The 25547-nt window shown below is 39.2% G+C and overlaps 1 protein-coding gene across 5 annotated transcripts in view; it reads right to left on the bottom strand.

The window, feature by feature from the left end:
* PPP3CC (protein phosphatase 3 catalytic subunit gamma) overlaps positions 1-25143 on the bottom strand; it is a 79343-nt gene extending 54200 nt beyond the window's left edge. Inside the window, exon 1 of one of the 5 annotated variants that reach the window (XM_065947603.1) lies at positions 24713-25143. In XM_065947603.1, coding sequence (XP_065803675.1) covers positions 24713-24761 — 49 coding nt within the window. In that variant the 5' untranslated portion in view covers positions 24762-25143. The remainder of the gene's footprint in view (positions 1-24712) is intronic. The other 4 variants (XM_065947599.1, XM_065947601.1, XM_065947600.1 and 1 more) reach the window with 4 other exon arrangements.
* Positions 25144-25547: the final 404 nt, after the last annotated feature.

Below are 25547 nucleotides of genomic sequence, written 5' to 3'. Positions count from 1 at the left end.
GAAAAATTCTGAAATACAAATGGTATCCTGGGGAACTTCTAACATGAACAAAATTATTTGAGAGGCACCTTCAAACAACAGCAAACAGAATTCTGAATAGCCAATGCTCTGCATTCTTTAATATGAAGAGACTTCCAAATGCAATTCAAATTCTAAAACTGGCTCCCTGAAAGAATCCCCAAATGCCAGGAAAAAAGAACATTTACTGAAGGACTCAGGCTTGTGTAAATATCCCTGATCTCTATCAATTAGTCCCTATTTTGGTGTGTCTAGGAGATACAAGGCTTCCCTGGTGGCTCAATGGTAAAGAATCCGCCTGCCAATGCAGGAGACACAGGTTCAATCCCTGGGTCAGGAAGATCCCCCGTAGGAGGAAATGGCAACCCACTCCAGTATTCCTGCCTGGAAAATGCCATGAACAGAGGAGCCTGGGGAGACGACAGTCCATGGGGTTGCAAAGAGCCGGACCCCAATGAAGTGACTTAGCACTCACACAGGCAGAGGACACAAAACCTGGGAAAGACTAGTTGGCATTACCCTAAAGAGAATTGAGAGGCCAGTTAATCCACAGGCAATAAAAGCCCTTTTAATTTGTAACTCTCTGGAAGTTATAAGATTACTCATTTCTAACACCCTCACAATTCCCCTCTCAATCAATCTTTAACTCTTAACAGTGTCTTTTGTTACTGATTTTGAAGGAATGTAAAAGAATGCATGTAAAGACACGGAAATGTGAATGCATAGTATCAGATATGTTTTTGGTTATAAAGAAATAAGGAGAATAATTTTGTTTTAGAATAAGAAATATCTGTCTCACCACAAAAAAAGATATGGTAATTATAGGGTGTTTATACGTTGTCACCTAACACCATTGTGGTAAATAATCATTTTGCAGTATATATCAAATCAACATATCACATACCTTAAACTCACAAAATGATATATGTCAATTCAGTTCAGTTCAGTCGCTCAACTGTGTCTGACTCTTTGCTACCCCATGAATCGCAGCACGCCAGGCCTCCTTGTTCATCACCAACTCCCAGAGTCCACTCAAACCCATGTCCATTGAGTCGGTGATGCCATCCAACCATCTCAATCACTGTTGTCCCCTTCTCCTCCTACCCTCAATCTTTCCCAGCATCAGGGTCTTTTCCAATCAGTCAGTTCTCTGCATCAGGTGGCTAAAGTATTGGAGTTTCAGCTTCAACATCAGTCCTTCCAGTGAACACACAGGACTGATCTCCTTTAGGATGGACTGGTTGGATCTCCCTGCAGTCCAAAGGACTCTCAAGAGTCTTCTCCAACACCACAGTTCAAAATCACCAGTTCTTCTGCGCTCAGCTTTCTTTATAGTCCAACTCTCACATCCATATGTCAATTATATCTCAATAAAGCTGGGGGGTGGGAAATTTCTGGTTGTGTCAAAAAGTGACAAGAGTACAGCTAAAGATAAATTAGACAGTAGACTTTAATAAAGGTAGCAAGTCTGAGAACTGGTATATTTCATTTATCTGGGTTTGTACAAAAACAAAACAACCTTTGAGGAGAGAAAGAAAATACATTAAAATTTCTGACAAAACTGGTCAAATGTGAGGGGTTTATCATAAGGAATAAAGGCTTATAAATCCTTTTAATGTAAATCCTTTCATGAGTAATAGAGGAAAACCAGAATTTGATTTTCTTTCTGTTAAAAGGGCAGTTATTCTGTGCCGAGAGAAGACATTCCTTAAATCAAAGTATTCTGTTAATTCTGTGCTTTTTTTCTTTTAACGAACTTGTAAGTCTTCTTTTTATTTTACATTCCTTACTTTCAGAAAAAACATGACACTCCTACTAAACAGTGTCACTTATTGCTGTATTTTTAAATATATTGCCTTTAACTACTCACCTTTGGATAGTCACAACTAGTATTCTGTCACACGACAATTCTCTTTGATTTTGATCTTCTCCAAATTCAGAACAATAAAACTGTAAAGATGTCTCTTATGCCTACGATACTTTTGGGTCTACCCAATTAAAGAACCATTAGGTTACACAAAGATTTGATCCTTTACCTTATTAAAAATATTTTTAAAGGATTAACAGAAATTATTAGCTCTGTTTGGCATTCTCCAACTTTTAATTAACTCAAAACTATTGTGAGAGCTCCTTGCTTTATTAAAAGAAAAGGGATAAAAAGAAAAAAAAATCTCACAAATGAAAAGAGTTCAGCCTTCAGCCTTCCTAAGTTAATGATGTGTTAATTTAAAATGTGTTAAAGTAGATATGCTTCAATGTTTCTATATTTTTCAGGTTAGATACAATTACATACAAAGACTGACACAATAGCTGTGGACAAAAGATTTATCTCTAGGTTTAAATAAGCTTGTATTGGTGACACTCCTCATAGATTTTATAGGGTAAATCAAAAGGCTTGGAGATTTGTCAATATCCTCTCTGTTCAAGACATATACATACTTTCAGAATACTCAATGACTGACTCTTTATGAAACTGACTATATACTTTAACAGAAGATTCCACTCTCTTCCATTCTGATAAGGCTGGTTAATGGTTGATATAATAAATTAAATGAATAAATAAAGCCTGCAGACTCAACACCTACAAGGAGTTTTTGCTTCTTCCTTACATTCACCTAAAGTTCCACCTATAATCTAAAGATCAACAGTTAACCTTGGGGAGACATGTCCAGAGAACTTTGGTAAAGGTATGTATCGTGTGCTCGTAACTACATGGAACAAATTAACTATGCGTACTGCTGACATCATTGCTATGGCCAGACACTGTGCCTGAGTTAGGATTTCCAGAACTGTTTTGGTTCAAAAGCTAGAAGATAATGTGAATAGACCATTTATGTCCAAGATCAACAGAACACAATCTCTCAGATGCCAGAAGCCACTGACTACCATGCACATTCCATGATTTTGCCCTTTATTCTCTTGGCTCTTTTCTTCTGTCTCCAGATTGTAGACTGTCAATAAACACCCTGCCTTTTATTCTTAGTATTACCAAGACCTTTATCCTTGATAATCAACAAATGCAGGACTAATTCCTCAGACACTGGGAAAGGTAAATACCCCATACCCAAATTAACGGGGGAAAAACGACTTGGTTACCATATGAAGATCCAGATAGATATGAGATATATGGGACATTATCTCAAGTTTTAACAATAATTATTGAAGTTTTGTCTGTCACAGATGTCATGTGTGTGGTCTCCCAAGTCTTAAATAATGCACTCAGTCATTATCATGCCAGGTGACTCTGACTCAAAAAACAATCATCTGACCTAGAAGGGTGGGATGGAGGGGGGAGGCCCCAAGGGGAGAGGATATATGTGCGCATACAGCTGATTCACGTTGTACAGCAGAAACTAATGCAACACTGCAGGGTAATTATATTCCAATTAAATAAAAACAAAAAAAATCATCTAAGGAGAAGAACAAAATGGCTTGGTGTTTACAGAGGTCAAAATGACTACCATCAAAAGCTTGATAAACACTCACAACCTCTCTTAACAATGGCACAGATCTTGACTGATAACTCCTAAGTGGTAAATCCTCCAGTTTTATAAAATGATCAGAAGCAAAGAGTGAAAATTGAAGCAGAAACCACAAATTGTTCCCAAACTCTGAGAGAAAACGCTATGACTTAAAAATCCGATAAAGTGAACCAAATCAATCCACAAGGTGCATTACAGACTATCTAAGCTCTTTCTTTTTTTTTTACATTAGCTTATTATGTATGTTCCAGTACCACAGAGAAACTGATCTGACAAAAACACCTCAGGGACTCATGTGTACTAAAGATAAAATCACTGACCATTCCAGCAAGTCAACTAAATCACACAGTGTAGCTAGTCGCTGCCCAGACTACTAACTTCCACCCTAAATTCACCCTATGACCAATCTCTGCTCTGAAAATACTGTGTATCTTCCTTTCTAACTCCCTCCTTCTGAGATGCTCCACCAGTTATTCTAGTGTATGTTATTCCTTGTTGCAACAAGCTAAGTGTAACTTCATTTTGATAAGATACAGATGTGTTCCTGGTGGTCTCTGGTGACAGGCTTTAACCTCCCCAAGACAGGGAACTGGTGGCCTAGAATTAGGGATAGGAAGAAGACTTTTGTTACACACCTTTTAAAAGTTTATACCATATTATTGTATTACTCACCGAGACAGACATCTTGGAGTGCAAAGTCAAGTAGGCCTTAGGAAGCATCACTATGAACAAAGCTAGTAGAGGTAATGGAATTCCAGCTGAGTTATTTCAAATTCTAAAAGATGATGCTGTTAAAGTGTTACACTCAATATGCCAGCAGATATGGAAAACTCAGCAGTGGCCACAGTACTGGAAAAGGCCAGTTTTCATTCTAATCTCAAAGAAGGGCAATGCCAAAGAATGCTCAAACTACCACACAATTGCACTCATCTCACGTGCTAGCAAAGTAATGCTCAAAATTGTCCAAGCTAGGCTTCAACAGTATGTGAATGGAGAACTTCTCCAGATGTTCAAGCTGGATTTAGAAAAGGCAGAGGAACCAGAGATCAAATTGCCCAACATCGGCTGGATCATAGAAAAAGCAAGAGAATTTCAGAAAAACATCTACTTCTGCTTCATTGGCATGCTAAAGCCTTTGACTGGATGGATCACAACAAACTGTGGAAAATTCTTCAAGAGATGGGAATACAGGACCATCATACCTGCCTCTTGAGAAATGTATATGTAGGTCAAGAAGTAACAGTTAGAACTGGACATGGAAGAAAAAAAAAAAAAAAAAAACAACTGGACATGGAACAACAGACTGGTCCCAAATTGGGAAAGGAGTACGTCAAGGCTGTATATTGTCACCCTGCTTATTTAACTTATATGCAGAGTACATCATGCAAAATGCCAGCCTGGATGAAGCACAAGCTGGAATCAAGACTGCCAGGAGAAATATCAATAACCTCAGATATGCAGATGACACCCCCCTTATGGCAGAAAGCAAAGAGGTAAAGAGCCTCTTGATGAAGGTGAAAGAGGAGAGTGAAAAAGCTGGCTTAAACCTCAACATTCAAAAAACTAAGACCATAGCATCTGGTCCCATCACTTCAGGGCAAATAGATGGGGAAACAATGGAAACAGTAATAGACTTTATTTTCTTGGGCTCCAAAGTCACTGCAGATGGTGACTGCAGTCTTGAAATTAAAAGACGCTTGCTCCTTGGAAGAAAAGCTATGACCAACCAGGACAGCACATTAAAAGCAGAGACATCACTTTGCCAACTAAGGTCCATGTAGTCAAAGCTACGGTTTTTCCAGCAGTCATATATGGATGTGAGAGTTGGATCACAAAGAAAGCTGAGCACTGAAGAATTGATGTTTTTGAACTATGGTGTTGGAGAAGACTCTTGAAAGTCCCTTGGACAGGAAGGAGATCCAACCAGTCCATCCTAAAGGAAATCAGTCCTGAATATTCATTGGAAAGACTGACGCTGAGGCTAAAGCTCCAATACTTTGGCCACCTGATGCGAAAAACCTCATTAGAAAAGATCCTGATGCTGGGAAAGATTGAAGGCAGGAGGAGAAGGGGACGACAGTGGACAAGATGGTTGGATGGCATCATTGACTCAATGGACATGAGTTTGAGCAAGCTTCAGTTAGTTAGTTAGTGAAGGATAGGGAAGCCTGGGATGCTGCAGTCCATGGGGTCACAAAGAGTCAGACATGACTGAGAGACTTAACAACAACAACAACAAACTGTATTACTTATTCAAAATGTACATAACTCTATTATAAATTAATCAATCCAATGGTAATACTACCAATATCTAATTAGGCTGCAACTCATAGGAATCAAAGAGTATTGCTGGATGTCCGAGAGGTAAATTCATCACCTGTTTCTACAAGGCTAGAAAGAATACTTTTTGGTTTCTTTGGGGTTTTTTGGCCATGCTGCAAAGCTTGAGGGATCTTAGCTCCCCTACCAGAGACTGAGCCCAGGCCTAGGCAGTGAAGTGCTGAGTCCTAACCACTGGACTGCCATGGAATTCCCAAAGATTACTGACCATTAATGGATCATCAATACATCATCAACAGATCTTGGTGTCCAAATGCAAAACCTCTTCCTATTGTGAAACTATTAACAAATCTAAATCAGCCAGTAGTTATAGGTGATAATTTGCTTTGTATCTAATGTGAACAAAACTTTATTAAACTTCGTATTTATTAGAATCAAACTTAAGCACTGCCATTAAATAGCCTCATAAGTGGCGCTATGCTTGATAAATATCATGGCTCACACTGTAAATAAAGTGAAGATTTTCAAGCTATTGTAAAACTTTTTTGAAATTCTCAAAGAATTTGCAAAAACAGAAGGTACAGCATAATGAATACTACAGTATCAATGTTTAACCTTCTGCTTATCTTCAAATCACATCAAAGAAACTATATACTCAGTGCAAAACAATTTTTAACAACATATACCAATTATTGTATATAAAACAGACAAGTAATAGGATTTACTGTATAACACAGGGAACTATATCTTGTAATAACTTATAATGGAAAACAATATAAAATATATATTATATAACTGAATTAATCTGTGATACACCTGAACTAACAAAATGTTATATATCCAGTATACTCAAACTTTTTAAAATACTTATTTACTCACCTATCTATCTGACTGCACCAGGTCTTGGCTGTGGGACACAGCCTCCCCTCTCGTCACTGGGGCCTGTGTCACAACACACAGACTCTCTAGTTGCTCCATGGCATGTGGGATCCCAGTTACCCAGTCAAGGATCAAACTCATGGCCCCTGCAAGGCGATTCCCAACCACTGGACCACCAGGGAAATCCCCATACTTCTATTTAAAAAAAAAAATTTTTTTTAAACTAAAGATCACAGAAAACAACAACCCCCATAAAACCAAATCTCTTAGAATGCCACCAACAAAAGATAATCACTGTTAAAATTCTGGTGTAGATCTTACTATTTTTAATAGTTAAATATCTTATTTTATAATCAGCTGTACTATACAATCCTGTAATCTGTCTCTTGAAAAATATTGCAGAATCCTCCTCTTGTAACCTGTTTTTTTGACTTTTGTATTAAACTATTAAAATCTTCTCACACCAACAAATATTCTTCTACAATAGAATTCTCAAAGTTTGCATCATAATTCACCTAACCAATCTGCTATTAAACACTGCATCTATTTTTATTGTTACTTTTTGCTATCATGAGTAATGTGGCAACAAATATCTTTGTTCATACATCTATCATCTCATATGCTCACTGGTCATTCGAATTTATTCATTCATAAATTATCTATAAACATCACCTTCTTTGCTCATTTTTATTGTCCTTCTGAATGATTTGCTGTGCTTTAATAAGTATAAAAAATAACTAAGAATACATCCATGGATTAAAGCTAGTCATATAGTGCAAATATTTTCTCTCTGAAGCATACTTTGAAAAGGAGGCATTTCAACTCCAGGCAGTATTTCAAAGTAAATTGTATGCTTCTAAAGCAAACTACTAATCCCCTTAGTTCACAGGGGGTCTCTATTTATTTCCTTCTTTCAGGTTTTCAGTTCAATTTTGCAGTAGCCTATCAACCTGCAAACGCATTTTAGCCAAAGTCATCTGCACTAAATCCTAGATTAATTTTAGGGTATAGCTCCCCCCCCACCCCCCAGGCTATCCTAAAGGAGATCAGTCCTGGGTATTCTTTGGAAGGACTGATGCTGAAGCTGAAACTCCAATACTTTGGACACCTGATGCGAAGAGCTGACTCACTGGAAAAGACCCTGATGCTGGGAAAGATTGAGGGCAGGAGGAGAAGGGGACGACAGAAGATGAGATGGTTGGATGGCATCACCGACTCAATGGACATGGGTTTGGGTGGACTCCGGGAGTTGGTGAGGGACAGGGAGGCCTGGCGTGCTGTGGTTCGTGGGGTCACAAAGAGTCAGACACAATTAAGCGACTGAATTGAACTGACAGCTCCCTTAACTTCTTTTTTAAAAATGTTTTATTGAGGTGTATTTAGGAACAGTAAACTGTATCCACTAATGTGCACAATTCGATAAAATATGACATGTCTTTGTCAAACCACAACCACAATCAAAATACAAAACATTTCCATTACGCTTGAAAGACCCTTTCCTCTGCCTCTCAGCACCAGACAACAGCTGATCTACTTTCTGTCACTATACATGAATTTTGCACTTTTTAAGTTTCATATGAATGGAGCAGTCCAGCGTATAGTTTTTTTGTGTCTGGTATTTTTCATAAACATAGTGGTTTTGTGATTCACCTGTGCTGTTGCATGTATCAGTAGTCTGTATCTTTTTATTGCTGACTAGTACTCCACTGTGATGATTTACCATGAGGTCATTCATTTACCCATTGAATATTTCCTGGTTTGGGCTATTATGACCAAACCTGCTATAAACACTTGTGTACAAATCTTATTTTCATTACTCTTGGGTAAATACCTAGGGGTGGAGTGCCAGAGACGGAAGGCAGGTGTATAATTAACACATGAAGAGACTGTCGAGCAATTTTCGCCAAGGATTTACAGCTTCACATTCCCACCAACAGTGCCTAAGAGTTTGTCACTCCACATCCTTGTTAAAACTTGATAGCTGTCCCTTCGATTTCAGCCATTCTAATGGGTGTGTAGTGGTAGTTCATTGTGGTTTTAATTTGTACTTCTTTGATAGTTGATGATATCAAATATCTTCTCGTCTACTACTGGCTATTTATATATTTTCATTTGTGACTTGTCTGTTCAAATTGTGCCCATTTTTAAATTTTGCTGGTTGGCTTATCAGTGAGTTGTTAAGTTCTTTATATATCCCTAATAAAAGTCCTCTGTAAGACACACCTAGCGTGTTTCTCCTAGTCCAAGGTTTGTCTTTCATTCTCTTAACAAAACATATTTAGAAGAAGAAAAGATTTTAGTTTTGATGAAGTCCAATTATCAGTTTCTATAGTTCTTGCTTTTTGTCACTGAAGAAAACTTCGTCCACCCCAAGGTCACAAAGATTTCTTCTAGGTTTTCTTTTCAGTTCAGTTCAGTCGCATCTGACTCTTTGTGACCCCATGAACTGCAGCACGCCAGGCTTCCCTGTCCACCACCATCTTCCTGGAGCCTACTCAAACTCATGTCCATCAAGTCAGCAATGCCACCCAACCATCTCATCCTCTGCTGTCCCCTTCTCCTCCCGCCTTCAAACTTTCCCAGCATCAAGGTCTTTTCCAGTGAATCAGTTCTTTGCATCAGATGGCCAAAGTATTGGAGTTTCAGCTTCAGTATCAGTCCTTCCAATGAACACCCAGGACTGATGTCATTTAGGATGGACTGGTTGGAGCTCCTTGCAGTCCAAGGGACTCTCAAGAGTCTTCTCCAACACCACAGTTCAAAAGTATCAATTCTTCAGCGCTCAGCTTTCTTTGTGATCCAACTCTCACATCCATACATGACTACTGGAAAAATCATAGCTTTGATTAGACAGACCTTTGTTGGCAAAGTAATGTCTCTGCTTTTAATATGCTGTCCTGGTTGGTCATAGCTTTTCTTCCAAGGAGTAAGTGCCTTTTAATTTCATGACTGCAGTTGCCATCTGCAGCGATTTTGGAGCCCAAAAAATAAAGTCTGACACTGTTTCCCCATCTATTTGCCATGAAGTGATGCAACGGGGTGCCATGATCTTAGTTTTCTGAATGTTGAGTTTTAAGCCAACTTTTTCACTCTCCTCTTTCACTGTCATTAAGAGGCTATTTATTTATTTTGAACTAGTTGCACCATCTATTTGTTCCTTCATTAATTAAAAATAAAAGTCATCCTTTATCACTTAAAAAAAAAAAAGAGGCTATTCAGTTCTTCCTCACTTCTGCCATAAGGTTGGTGTCATCTCCTTATCTGAGGTTATTGATATTTCTCCCAAGTTTACAAAAATGGTAACATTTCATTTTTACATTTAGGTCTGTGATCCATTATTAAATAAGCTTTGTGTAGGCTACATGTCAGATTTTACTTTTCTCCATACAGATATCCAGTTGTCCCAACACCATTTGTTGTAAACTTTTTCTTTTCACTGCTGAATTGCTTTATCAAAAAATGAAGTGACCATTTACGTGTAGGTCTATTTCTGGACTCTGCTCCTTTCCGTCCGTCGGTCTGTCTGTCCTTTTCACCTTTACCACACTGTCTTGATTTCTGTAGCTTTATAGTGAGTCTTGAAATCAGTAGTGTGAGTCCTTCAAGCTTCTTCCTTTTTAAAATCAGTTTGCTTACTATTTACAATAGCCAAGTCATGGAAGCAACCTAAATGTCCATCAACAGATGAATGGATAAAGATATGGTGTACATACACACACACACACACAGGAACACTATTCAGTCATAAAAAAAGAATAAAATAATGCCATTTGCAGCAAACATGCATGGGCCTAGAGATAATCATACTAAGTGAAGTCTGAAAGAAAAAGACAAATATCATATGGTATCACTGACATGTATAAGCTAAAATACGATACAAATAAACTGATTTACAAAACAGAAACAGACTCACAAGCATACAAAATAAACTTAGGGTTACAAAACGGGGAAAGAAGGGGTAAGTTAGGAGTCTGGGATTAGCAGATACAAACTATTATGCATAAAATAGATAAGTAAGGACCCATTGTAGAGCACAGGGAACTATACTCAAAATCTTGTAATAAACCATAATAGAAAAGAATATATATATATATTACATATATACAGCATGCCAGGCTTCCCTGTCCTCCACTATCTCCCAGAATTTGCTCAAGTTCATGTCCATTGAGTCAGTGATGATATCTCACCACCTCATCCTCTGCACCTCTTTCTCCTGCCCTCAATCTTTCCCAGCTTCAGGGTCTTTTCCAAGGAGTCAGTTCTTTGCCGTAGGTGGCCAAAGTACTGGAGCTTCAGCTTCAACATCAGTCCTTCCGGTAAACATTCAGGGTTGATTTCCTTTAATATTTCTAGAAGTGTGTTTGTTTAAATCATGAATGGGGTGTTGAGTTTTTGTCAAATAGTTTTTCTGAATTTACTGAAGTAATGTTATGTGTTTTCTCCTTTACTCTGTTAATACGTAGATTTATATTCATTGATTTTCAAATGTTAACACAACTTTGCATTACTGAGATAAATCCTACTTGATATTAATGCATTATTCTTTTTGTTAGTACATTAAATTTGCTAAGTTAGCGATATCTGATGCTAAATTATTTATGTTGTGCTAGGTTGTCAAAAGTATCCAAAAAACGCTTTTCAGTATAGGATTCAGATTTCAACTTTTAACTATAGAGTCACAAAAATAATAGTGATCATAATGTCTATTGTTGTCTGCTAACTGCAAAACAGCCATTATGCTGAGGGCTTTACTCTCATCTAACCTAGTAACACTCTATGAAGTATTATATCCCCACTTGACAAAGGTGAAAACCAAGGTTCAGGGAAGTTAGAAACTTTGTCCAAAATCTCACAACTGGGAACTGGAGGAGCTGGAATTTGATCTCAGGTCGAGTGATTCCAGAGACTGAGTTCCTTTGCTATAGTGAAAGTCACTCAGTCGTGTGTGACTCTCTGCGATCCCATGGACTATACAGTCCATGGGATTCTCCAGGCCAGAACACTGGAGTGGGGAGCCCTTCCCTTCTCCAGGGGATCTTCCCAACCCTGAGAACGAAATCCAGGTTTCCCACACTGCAGGCGGATTCTTTACCAGCTGAGCCACAAGGGAAGCCCAGCAACTCAAGTGGGTAGCCTGTCCCTTCTGCAGCGGATCTTCCCAAGCCAGGAATTGAACCGGGTCTCCTGCATTGCAGGAGGATTTTTTACCAACTGAGCTTTCAGGGAAGTCCTTTGCTTTAGTGCTTCATCAAATAATCTCTAATAGTTTTTCTTCATACATAAGTCAAAGTAAAAAAAAAAAGGTTAGAATACAAATAATCTCTCTGAAAAGCCACTAAAATTTAAGTTTAAATGAGTACTATGTAGACATAACACACAATAAAAAAATTCACAAGCAAGATACACTCAAGAAAGCAAAAGAATTTTATACAATCCAGGATTTTACACAATTTGATATTTTATAGAATTCATGGCTATACAATGTTACTAACTTAAAAATAAAACACTCAGTACCTGAAGAGATCTAAGTTCCTATAGCTGGCCTTCCTAAAATCCTATTTAATAGTGATTATTTGTTAAAACCTGAAGTTCTGAAATCTATAGGAGACAAAAAACTGCAAAGGTTCTTTGAGTAAAAGTAGAAAATACTAGGGAGGTAATTATATTATAAGTTAAATAATTCAGTATTTATCAAGCACCTACTACATACTCATGCTGTCTAGAAGGTAAGGTAGAGATTATATAGATTTAACACATGAGTCTACCTTAAATAAATGTATATTCTACTTAAGAAGACAAAATAATTAATGTAATGTCAACATTACATCAAAAAATAAGATGTAATGTCAACACAGAAGAGTTAAGCAATACACTATATTGGACTGGCTGTACGAAAGACCACAGAGCGGGCTATGAGCAGACAGCTACAGAAATCAGGGGAGGGCATCAGAAAGTGGAAACCTCAGCTGGAAGTCTGGGTCTTCTGGAAGTTCCAAAGCCACTTTCTCAATCCTCACTTTTAGGTATTTATTTCCACTCTTGGCACCAAAATAAAATAAACAGAAGGTATACTAAAATGGAAAAAAGAGGAAATTCGAAACACAGATGTAATATACTGCATGTAGACCCAGATTTGATCTCTGGGTTGGAAAGATCTCCTGGAGAAGGGAATTGCTACCCACTCCAGTACTCTTGCCTGCAGAATCCCATGGACAGAGAAGTCTGGTGGGCTAAGTCCATGGGGTCACAAAGAGTCAGACATGACTGAACGATGAACACTTTATACATATTTTTAATGAAAAAGTTTTTAAAAAAATTTTACATAAAATGGTATAGGAAGTAATACAAATATTATGAACACCCATGTACCTACCACATAGATTTAAAATATTAAGTCTGCCATATCTGTTTCAAATATTTTTAAAGAACTAGAATGTTACAATTATAATTGAAGACAGCCTCCATCCTTTTCCTTCATCCCAGGGGTAATTAGTACCGTTAAGTATTCGTGTATCCTTCCCAATGTCAATTTCTTTATATACATATAATTTTCCTTAAATATATTTATACACAATATATTTAAAATTTTTATATATGTATCATACTGTGTATCATTTGTAACCTGGATTTTATATTCAACACTACTTGCCAGATTTATCTGGAATGAGGCCAAGGTACCCACATTTCCTTCATTTTTTTTTTTTATGATTCTGTTTGGTAACCACAGGTGATTCTGTTTGGTAACCAGAGTTCAGAATGATTCTAAGCCTTTATACATTTATCCAAGAAAGTTTTCAGTGCTCCCAAATGGCCAACACATTTTAACCTAGTTTTTGCCCTGAGACAGTTGCTGCTAGATTACCTCGATTGCAAAAAAAATCTATTGTACAATGCTTTCAACTCAGAAGCAAAAACCCTAATCAAATCAAGTTCATATACGATTCAAGACAATAACCAAACTGTAAAAATGAGCTTCTGAAGGGGACGGGTGTGGCCACAAAGGGGTAGTAACACAAGAGTCTTGTGGTGCTGATTCAGTTGAGTATCTTGATTGTGGTTGTAGCTATAAACATGTGAAACTGCATATAGCTACACACACACACAAGTCCACGTGTAACTGGTGAAACTTGAATAAGCCCTCTGGATTGTGCCAATGTCGGTATCTTAATTTTGGTACAGTACTTCGGCGATGTGGAACATTGACACTGTGGAAGATCCCTAGGGGAGGGTGTACTGGACTTTCCTGTACATTTCTTTGCAACATCCTGTAAATCTAAAATTATCAAAATAAAAATTTAATAAATTTTAAAAACTAAGTTGCTACAGTACACTGAAAAAATTCTGCAGCCTTTTCATGGTCAAATTCAATTCAATACACTGCTTTAATATACATTCACTGAATAAATGATACATATTCTCATATGCCTAACATCTGATGCAGAACTGCATTAAAGAGAAAGACCACATTGGTGACCATGTTAATCCTGTAGGAAGTATAGGAGATAAACCTTAAAAGTGATTGGCCTTTAAGCTATTATTTTTAGATTATTGTGTGGTCTTATCCTCATGGGACACTAGGATTTACCTAAATAGCTGTCTCTGTTCACTGCAAATAACCCTGCTTTCATTCCTATTTTAAGCCAACAAGCCTGCCCTACTTTTGTAGCTTATTTCCTAATCTCCTCACCTGCCTTTCCAATCATGAACCAGTTAAATACCGCTTAAGAAGTTATATTAACTATTATTAGTGAAAGTGGTATGTACATTTCAGGTCCTTTTATAACTGATCAGAACAAATCATTTTATTTCAATAATCTGAAATCGCTCTTTCAGATTATTCTCTCTGTTCTTTGAAGGTCACTGAACTCACCAGTCTTAAAGAAACCATAACTTTACAGTGATCATATGTGTTCAATAAAACTTGCACAATAGTTAAAAAAAAACAACAACTAACTTACTTTCATGAATAAGTCCACCAATTACATTTTTTACTCTGGCCCTTCATTAAAACTATCCTATTTTATTTTTAAACTTCCACAAAGCCCCAAGTCACAAGAAAAAAGGTACCAAGGCATACATACAAAAAAAATACCTCCCACAAATTAAATCTTACCTAGTTAGGCCACCGATCAACCGTTAAAGTTTAAACTTGAAAGGATTATCAATTTATAGAGTGAAGGGGCAAACATCTCTCACCAGATATAGTCTAAGGTTTAGTCATCCACTCTTCCCGGTGGTATTAGTCATAGGAAGCTCCACAGTTCTAATTTTCTGTTACATTTTTGGGAAGTTATCACAGGCTATACTGAGTACTTTTCAAGACAGTAATTAAGCTTCTGAGTATAACCAAAAATATGTTGCTGCTTATAGTAAGAACTCACCAAATATCTGTTTCTGAACACACAATTTTCAAAATTCTATCTATACTATATAGAAAAGGACATTTTCACTATTTTGACTAAGCATTTAAGTTCTTTCAAAAGCTAAGGAAACTAAAGTTGGAAAACACAAAATATAACACTGTTAAGCTATCATTGCACATATACCACTTAAAATGAAACAGATCTGGGGTCAAATCTCACCAAGATTCAAGAATTAGTTTAATAAAGAATAGCTAACATTTATTAAGCACCCACTACGGACAATATGCTGAGCATTTTAGATAATATGAAATATAATCTTTAGATTCTGAGGTAGGTACTGTTATCTCCCATTTTAAAATTAAAACAAGGAAAAGAAGTCACACAACTAGTAATTAGCAGTTCCCATGCTCTTTCCTACACTGTCTTCAATAAAGTTAAGTTTCTTAGGCTTTCACTTAGACATTTACTAAGCACCTATGGTCTAGGCACTGTATTCAGCATTAAGAATACACAGTTCTTGGAGACTTCCCTGGCAGCCCAGTGATTAAGACTCTGCCTTCCAATGCAGGGGATGCAGGTTTGATCCCTGGTCAGGGAGCTAAGATCCCACATGTCTTGCGGCCGAAAAACAAGAACATAAAACGGAAGCAATACTGCAACAAATTCAATAAAGACTTTAAAAACTGGCCCACATCAAAAAATTTTAAAAACAAACTACAGTTCTTGCACTTGAAAAGAACAGTTTAGAACAAAGAATAAATTAGAGTTTCTAATTAGAAATTAGAATGAATAAAGAACATTAAAATATTTTCGGAAATTTGTAAAGCAAGTGAGAGTGCTCGTGGGAGCACGTAGGAGGCAAACACCCCATTCTTCTAGGACGAGAGCAGCTAGGTACTGACCGTTCACCAAGCGCCCGTCACTGCACTCTACAGAGTTTATTTAATCCTTACAACTATCTGGCTTTCCTGGTGGCTCAGTGGTAATAAATCTGATCCAGGTTCGATCCCTGGGTCAGGAAGATCCCCTGGAAAAGGAAATGGCTTCCCACCCCAATATTCTTGCCTGGGAAATCCCATGGATAGAGGAGCCTGGCGGGCTACAGTCCACGGGATTGCAAGAGTTGGACACGACTCAGCAACTAAACCACCACCACCACCCCATAAGCTAAGTTTTAGCGTCCCTCTTCCTCAAATACGGAAACTGAGGGAAAACAAAGGTAAGTGATTTGTCCAAGGTCGTGCAGATACTAAAAGAAGCAGAATTTGAATCATTCATCTGACTTCAAAGCCCAAGTTCTAAAACAATTACTCATACAGCCTCCTAGTAAAGGAGAAAAAGTTTCTCAGCTGTTCTCTTGACTAAATCCTGAAAGATAAATTAGGAACTAGTCATGTTAGGGGACAAGATTTTATATGAAGTAGTGCAAAGAATCCTTTCACAGATACAGCATGGCATGAGATTCCAGGGGATGACAAGGAGTGGGAACGTAGGTTTGGGAATGGGGGAGTGAAATAAGGAGGAAGGAACACAAGGTTAGACGGTAACCACGAGGGGAACTTCCAGATCAGCAAAGCTGGAGTTTACCCTACGGGCTGCAAGTGTTCATGAAGGATTTCCAGCACAAAAAAGATGCTCTATATTATCCAAGGATCATGATGGCAGCATGAGATTAGATTAAACCGCCCTAGCAAGAGGCTACTGCAATAGTATTAATGTAAGCAAGAAGTGAGACAGAAAGATGAAGCAGCAGCTTATGTAGAAACCGGAAGTCCACAGAACCGAGTCTGATAGGATGGGGTATGACATGCAAGGGACAGGGAAGAGTCTGGCCTGATTCCCAGGCTTGTCATCTGAGCCAGTGACGAAATGGGTAAGTGGTGTGATTAACAGGGATGGGAAATATACTTAGGAAATCCTTTCCATCTTCTCTCCTTCTTAGTCCTTTTTAAATTTATTTTATCCCTCTACCACTTTTCTCACTTCAGTCTCCCCCAAAAAATAAAAACAAGCCTGTCACAGTATCTGTTTAGGTAATGTTTGAATGTTCCATAATTCTGAATTACATTTATAAGTCAATTAAGCCTCAGTTTGTTTAACACATAGCCATCAAAATAGTCTTGCTCTCTCCTTAATGGAATCACTGCCAACTGATCACTGCCAGTTTTCAGTTGCCCCTCGTCCTTCTCCTCTTCTTCATTAGGCTGCTTCCCTTCTCTGAACTTATTTGCCCCTCCTCTTAATTCCTTAGTCAAGCACACTTTATTTCTCCATCTTTGCTTCTGCATGTTCTTCCATGCCCGACTATGTAGCTGCAGCTGCAACAACCTCTTTTCCTACTAAACAAGTAGCCATCATTCCACATCAGCTGTATGTACTTTAAAACTCGTGTTCTAAACAAAACAAAACAAAACAAAACAAAACAAAACAAAACTCATGTTCTTCTCTTCAGCATGCCTTCACTGGGCCACCACTGCATCCTCAAATTGACAGTGCCTTTCCAGAGTCTGGTTATTGGAGGCATCTCTTAATTGTACTTTTTCCTCTCTCCAACTTTATATTTTGAAACACTGAAATTCTATCAAAAAGTGAAAGAATACTAAGATGAATATCCATTTGCTCTTCACCCATATTCACCACTGGACTTCCCAGAGGTGCTAGTGGTAAAGAACCTGTCTGCCAATGCAAGAGACACAAGAGACATGGGTTTGATACCTGGGTCAGGAAGATCCCCTGGAAAAGGGAATGGCAACCTACTCCAGTAGTCTTGCCTGGAGAATTCCACGGACAGAGGAGCCTGGCCGGCTACAGCCATTGGGTCACAAAGAATCCAACACAACTGAAGCGACTTAGCACATACCACGGTAAACATCTTGCCACTTTTGCTTTCTCTTTTAACAAACATATTTCTTTCTTTTTTTTTTTTTTTATAGTTCTACCACTTTATTGCTACCAACCCATTTCCCTCCACCCTCGTGCACACATGCTCAGTCATGTAATCCCATGGACTTCAGCCCGCCAGACTCCTCTGTCCATGGACTTTTCCAGGCAAGAATACTGGAGTGGGTTGCCATTTCCTTCTCCACAAACATATTTCTTTTTCCTAAACCATTTGAAAACAAATTGCAGACATCATGACATTTCAACCTAAATGCTTCATTAGGTATCACCTCAGAATAGGAACATTATCCTTTATAACCATAACAGCCTATCACATACCCAAGATATTTAATATTGAATTACTATATCTAACATATACTCCATATTCAAATTTGCCAGGTGTCCTAAAAATGTCCTCTATGGCTTATCCATCTTCCCCATCCAAGCTTGGCACTGTGCTTGGCTGCCATTTCTCTTTCATCTTCTCTCATCTAGAATACTCCTCTTGCCTTTTTAATTTTTCATCACTGTGACATTTTTGAAAAGTTCAGACCATTTGTCTTACAGAAAGTCCCATAAGTTGGATTTATCTGATTATTTACTATAACTAGATACAGGTTAAATATTTTTAACAAGGATTACAGGTGGCTCAGTGGTAAAGAATCCACCTCCAATGCAAGAGATGTGGGTTCAATCCCTGGGTCAGGTAGATTCCTGGAGAAGGAAATGGCAACCCATTCCAGTATTCCTGCCTGGGAAATCCCAGTGACAGAGGAGCTTGGCGGGCTACAGGCCAGAGGACACAAAGAACCAGACTCGACCTAGTAATTAAATAACAATTATGTCCTACTGCTTATTTCATTCAGAATTTCACTCTCGTGCTGACACTGTCTGGACATTGCACCAAAACATCATGATTTGTTAGCATTCAATAAATCTAACAACAATCATCAAAGATACACATTTCCTTGGCCAAACAGTATAGCATATTTTTCTGTCAACCAAGCTAGAGAGCCTAGTTACCAAGTTATACCCTCTTCTAATAACAAAGACTGAAGAAACTAAAAGATTTCATGATAAAAATCTAGTTTGCCAACAAAATAAAACTGAATATAAGGAACCAAAGTTCTCTCTGCATACATCTGAATAATTAGGTAGATTATAAAGATAACGAAATCAGATATGACTTAGGTTAGGATGAAATTTTTAGACCTCAGCTTTGTATCTTTGAATGAAGCTAAAATTTAACATAGAAATGTTAAAATATAATGCTATATTCTATTAATGACTGCACTAAAGGATGATGATTTAAAAACACCTCTTTATTTCCATTAGTCCTTTAGCAATTAAGTAGCAGCAAAGCCCCAAAATGACTACAAATGTAACAGAACTAGTTGAATAATTTTGTCTCTCATAGATACCTCTAAAAATTAGCTTTTCCCCAAAATGTTACTTTAATGGAAAGATAATCTGTCATCAAATACTGCCTAGGAAAAAGTTTTTAATCAATTCTTTAATTCACTTTAAGTAATGAGTCCTTCTGGCGCTAATGGCAAAGAACCCGCCTGCCAGTGTAAGAGATTTAAGAGACCCCTGAGTCAGAGAGACCCTCTGGAGGAGCGCCTGGTAACGCACTCCAGTATCACTCATTGCCTAGAGAATTCCATAGGATCGCAGAGTCAGGCATGGCTGAAGCGGCTTAACATGCACACAAGTCCTTAGCATTTGTCTCTCCAACGATCCAATAGCTTTTTTTTTTTACTTTACAGTAAAATGTGATGTTACTTTATAGAAGAAAAATGTAATATCAAATGTCTGATATAAATAAGGCTTTCATCATAACCGTTAGCATACAGGTAAAAAGAACACCTTATTCCTGCTTAAAAAAAAAAAAAAAAGAAAAAGAAATTAAGTGTTTAAATTAAGAGATCCTTTCTGAATTTTGGGACTTTCACCTAGAGGTATGAATTTCCAACAGTCTTGGATGTCCAAGTGTTCAGATAGTTTGGCAGCTTGTTAATTGCAATGGCAAACTAAGCATAACTGAAATACTTTTGACAAATTCAACAGATGTGTGCTGTAAGACTTGCACACCATGAATATTCATCCTTGAAAACATTTCTTCTAGGTTGGCACTGTATCAAATGATTGAAAATATCAAGGATCAAAATATGAATGTGAGCACTTTCAAATCATTTTCATGTTGACTGAAACCATTATGAAAGGATTTAGGTAAAATTACCATATTTACATTAAAGGAATATGAATTATTTGCACAATCAAAGGTTTAACATGACATATATTAAATTCAAAGCATACCAGTAGATGGAAATACAGCTGATCCTTGAATAAGGAGGGGCCGAATGGTGCCAATACTTTGGCCACCTCATGCGAAGGGTTGACTCATTGGAAAGACCATGATGCTGGGAGGGATTGGGGGCAGGAGAAGGGGACGACAGAGGACGAGATGGCTGGATGGCATCACCGACTCAATGGGCATGAGTTTGGGTAAACTCCGGGAGCTGGTGATGGACAGGGAGGCCTGGCGTGCTGCAATTCATAGGGTCGCAAAGAGTCGGACACGACTGAGCGACTGAACTGAAGTGAAGGGTGCTAAGACTGCAAACACTAGAAAGTCCACTACATCTTACAGCTGGCCCTCTGTATACACACAGGCGGCTTCTCCATACCCAAGTGCCTCCCTATCCACAGTTCTGCATCCTCGGATTCAACCATCTTCAGATCACATAGCACCACAGTATTTACTATTGAGAAGATCCTCGTGTAACAGGGCGTACCATTCAAACCTGTGTTGCTCAAGGCTCAACTGTATGAAAAGTATTAATGAAAGAAGAGTCATGAAAAGTATTAACAGCAGTTGCTTCTGTAAGGAACGAATATGAAGCCTTTGTTTTCTTCCCTTTTGCCTTTCAAAATTTACAGGGTTAAGCGTATATTTAGAAGAAAAAATAATTTTAACCCTTGGTAAATTCATTCTCATGATATGAAAATGGGAGAGGGAACGAACAGAAAATAAAAGAGGTATAAGTACCAGAGACAGAAATGGGGTTCAGGGTAAACTTGTGGAAACAGCCATTTCTGGTCACACTACTCTTCTTAAAAAATTTTAAGAAAGCCGTGCGTGCGTGCCAAGTCGCTTCAGTTGTGTCCAAGTCTCTGCGACCCTTTGGACTGTAACCCCCCAGGCTCCTCTCTTCATGGGAATCTCCAGGCAAGAATAATGGAGTGGAAAAAAAAAAAAAGAAGAATGGAGTGGGTTGTCATTCCCTTCTCTAAGGGATCTTTCCAACCCAAGGATCGAACCTGTGTCTCATATATCTCCCGCATTGGCTGGCAGGCTCTTTACCACTAGAGTTACCTGGGAAGTCCAAGAAAGTCATAGCTATATCTAGTTCCAGTGCCAGAATATTAAAAAACAGTAGTCTTCAAAGCTTGCTACAAACGACAGTACATTCTCTGACTATACAATATACTTGAATTTCAAAAGAATGGGAGAACTGTATGAAAAAAGAAACCTGACTTCTGTTTCCATTCGGCCACCAAATAACAGACTAAGACAATGCATTCTCCCTATCTGTCACGTAATGCCCAGTGAAATTCCCTTGTTGCTGCTGAAAAGATTCAGTCCAGAGGAACAGAAACTTTTTATAAAAATCACTGTCAAAGGAAAAAAAATCCCTGCAACAGGAAAAGAAACTTGGAAATCAGAAAAAGAAAAAAAAATCAAGCTGAAAGATTTTCACAATTCAATTTGTGCGTTTCTGTTCCAGACACAAGTAGTGATGCTAGTGTATATGGGCTGTTCTAGAAGCTCACATATATATTAATTTTTAAAACAAAGAGGAAACAAATGAGCACCTATTGGGAATACACTGCAGATGGCTCTCTATAAACATTTAATGAGTGAGTGAAATCATAAGAATTTTTATATTTTTTAAACACAGAATGAACACCTTCAACTGGGAGAGAAGAAACCAGCTGCCAGTGAATACAAGACAGACTGTATTATTGGTTTCTATGCTGTTAACCATGGGATTCCACCCAGATGTCCTTTACATTATAGAAGAGGTATTTTCCTCAGAACAGCTTCTTAACTTGTAATTTCATATGCTTTCTGACGCTGATATTTTTCAAATGGTTCATAATATTACATGGTCTTAAGCTTTTCACATCCATTATGTCATTTGCATGGCTGAGATGCTTGAGGAAGAAAGTATTATTAACTCTATTTTGCAGATGAGATTATTGAAGCAAAAAAAAAAAAAGGTTTAACTAAAAAGGCAAGGTTAGAAAAAAAACAGGCAAGGTCACAAGTAAGCTTGAGAAACAGAAGTAAAACCACCCTCCAGTCCTTCATTTTAGGCAAGTTGCTGTTTAAAAGACACTTAAAATACAAATCACTCCCACCCACCCACTCTTCTCCAGGGTTTGCTCAAGCAAAACAATTAAGTAGACTTTAAAGTGAACAGGAAATGACAGAACCAAAAATAACTGGGGTGTGGTCTCACCTCTGAAAAAGATTTCCAGCTGTGAATAAATGCAAACAATTCTGGCCAGACAAGATAACATTAGATCAGGATTTAGAACCCAATACAACCAGGGGACCTTAGCTATAAATACAGTGACACCTTACTTTCTTAGAATAAACCTCAATATTTCAAACTCAGGAAAATGTAGATAAGAAGCAAGGTAAGTCATCAAGAAGCCAAAATTGCTGTGCTCAAGTTCTCATGCTCAAGTTTTTACATACTAGACAAATCCATACAATCTAAGGGCTTGAGATCATTCATGTTTCATTTCTTTAAGAGTGATCTGATAACACACAGTCATTTATAATTTCACCAAAAAACAGATTTGAATCATACAGACTATGAGGGTGTTCACTTAACTATGGGCATGCCTAGCAATAAGTCAGCACCTGCATATTAGCTGCATTTTATTTTACTTTACTTCTGTATTTAACGATTTGAAAGAATCATTTTAAAATGACTTTTATATCTTTTATATCATTTCCTTTATAGCTTATTACACGTTATGGTAGAAATTACACGCTACAATGGCGATCAGAATTTGAGATTTGTAAAGGTCTGAGGACTACCACTAAGCTTTACTCAGATCCTATTTATTCTGACTTGACACACTATTCTGGTTTATCTGGTTTCCCTGCCTACTTCAGCTTATAAGTGGCAGATTAGAAGGGCATATTTTGACAGATAAAGAACAGTACTGAAGGAGATAAACTAAAAACAGACAAAAGCACTAAACTGGTATAGCAGTGAGGAGTCATTTTACCACAGGAGGAAACTGCCAACACCCTTATATAGCAGAATGCACCGGCCATATTAACTGCATAGGACAGAAATTAATGTACATTATGATGACCTTGATTTATCAAAGAAGATTGTTTAATAGATTCTAAATCTTAAGAGATGGTTATATACCCTTGATGAGTTATATACTATGAAAACTGACATTAAGATGGTCAAAATAATTTAGCAGTTAAAGGGCTATCAGTTATATGACCAATTCTCTTAAATCCCTAATGACACTAGACAAATGCTGAGGAGGTAAATCTCAAAATTCCCATTATATTTAATAAATATTATATAGTGTAGATAATTAACATTTATGATCAACACTTATGATGATGACTTTCTGGGTGGAAACTACATGATACATTAAAATTATATACTGCAGACAATCAACATTTATGATGCTTAATGTTTCTGGAGGTGGGGGGGCCTAAGTTTTAACTAAAACTCTTCCCCTTCATTGACCATTTAATCATTTTTCTCCACTAAGAGAAAAATGTTTTCTCATCACCAATCTGGGTTTCTTTTCTCCATATAATTACCAAAATAAAAAAATTAAAGTATTTTTAAGAGTTCTCCCCACTTACAACCCCTTTATCTAGAGGTCAGTAACACACCTGGATCTTGCTATATTCCCTTCTTACAAAATGGTGCTTTCAAACCCAATATTAAAACTCAGAGAGCAGAGTTGTACTTAAGTCTTATGTCTGAACAAAAGAAGCACAAAAATTAGTGGTTATGCTTAAACCACTAATCTTATTTTAAGGGCAGAAACAACTACAACATAAGAAACACTTTAGTTCGTGTTGGACACCTGAATCAGAGAATATCATTCTCCAAGTCTCTATGGCCAAAAGGAAAATAAAACACCAACAATCATGTCAAGAGATCTGTAGATCCCTTTCAAATATCATAAAATGAATTTATTTGTATTTATTTCACTATATTGTTTCTTTTAGTAATAACAGTGACGTGATGATCTGGAGAAAGTGGTATTCATACTTTAAAAAGGTTGGGGAAGGGGCAAGAAAGATCTGACCTTTAAGAAGAGGAGCAGGAGAAAGATCTGACTTGGAAGAGCCTACTTAACACCCTGCCCACATCACCCTAGATGGCTTCCCCCAGGTAACAGACTAAAAAGATGGAGATCCAGACTCTTCATGGGTTGATAGGATTAGAAACACCCATCCTGCCTGGAAATCCGACACTGCTGGAGATAAATGAGCAATCCCCAGCTAGCTACTGGTCCAGGTGCTACAGAAAACACCCGGCGCCCCCGCCGGGCAGCCCCGGTGGGGATCCCCGCCTCCCTTCTCCCACACCCCCTCCAGGTCCTCCTCCTGGATGGGCGCCGCCCGGGACCCCGCCGCCCTCCCGACTCCCGTCCTCGGCTCCTTCCCTCCCTCCGGCCCCGAGCCATCCCCCGGCCAAGGGCCGTTTCCCGCCGATCGACTGGAAGGCCTGGCCCGCTTGGCACCTTTGATGACGCGTTCGGTGGTGGAGAGGTGGAGGTTCCTCCCGGACATGATCCCCTCGGCCTCCTCCCGATCCGGGGAGATCTCCAGACGTGCGCCTCCGCCTTCGCCTCCAGCGATCTCGACTCCCCGGGGCCGGTCAACCGGCCGAGCCCCGGCCCCACTTAATCAGGGCGGCCCAGGCACCAGAAGGAGGCGGCCGCAGCAGCCCGGCCTCAAATCCCACGGACACTATGCGGGCCCGCTGACCGCTCCCTCCCGAGGCGCCGAGTCGGGAGCGCAGGCGACAGCAGATCAGGGAGGCTCCGCGGGCAGCCGCGGCTGCGCGCGGCCGGGCTCGTGCGCGCGCGCGCGCGCTCCCCCGACTCGGCGCCTCCCCAACTTCCCTGCGGCGCGCGCGGCACCGCCGCGGTTACCGCGCCGAGGCCTCGAGCTCCGCAAGTGGCCCCGGCCGCTCGGCCGCCCGACGCCCAGCCCCCGGGCAGTAGACAACCGCGGCTTTACCCGTCGCGCGGAGGCCGCGGGCCCGCGCGGCCGCCCTCGCTCCTCGCGCGCTTCCTTCGTCTCCTCCAGCTTCCGAAAGTCTGTCTTCCCTCTCTGCTCTGCCTGCCCTCCCATGCAGCTCTGACTGCTCCTCGGCTGCCTGCGCCTCCCGGGCCTGGAGCACCTAACGCCGGCCGGGGCCCCGCACCCAGAGGCCCGGCGGAACCGCGGCCATCTTGTGACCCGGCCCGGGCGACCCGGCGGCTGTCTGGCGGAGCCGCGCGCATCCTGTCCGCCTGGGATCGCCTTGCAGGGCGCCCTCGTCCTCCCCGACCTTCCCCCCGGCGGGGCCTC

The sequence above is a fragment of the Muntiacus reevesi genome, chromosome 10 (assembly GCF_963930625.1).
Source record: "Muntiacus reevesi chromosome 10, mMunRee1.1, whole genome shotgun sequence".
NCBI lineage: Eukaryota > Metazoa > Chordata > Mammalia > Artiodactyla > Cervidae > Muntiacus > Muntiacus reevesi.
Note: the sequence above shows the minus strand (reverse complement) of the source record. Positions and strands in the feature narration are given on the sequence as shown.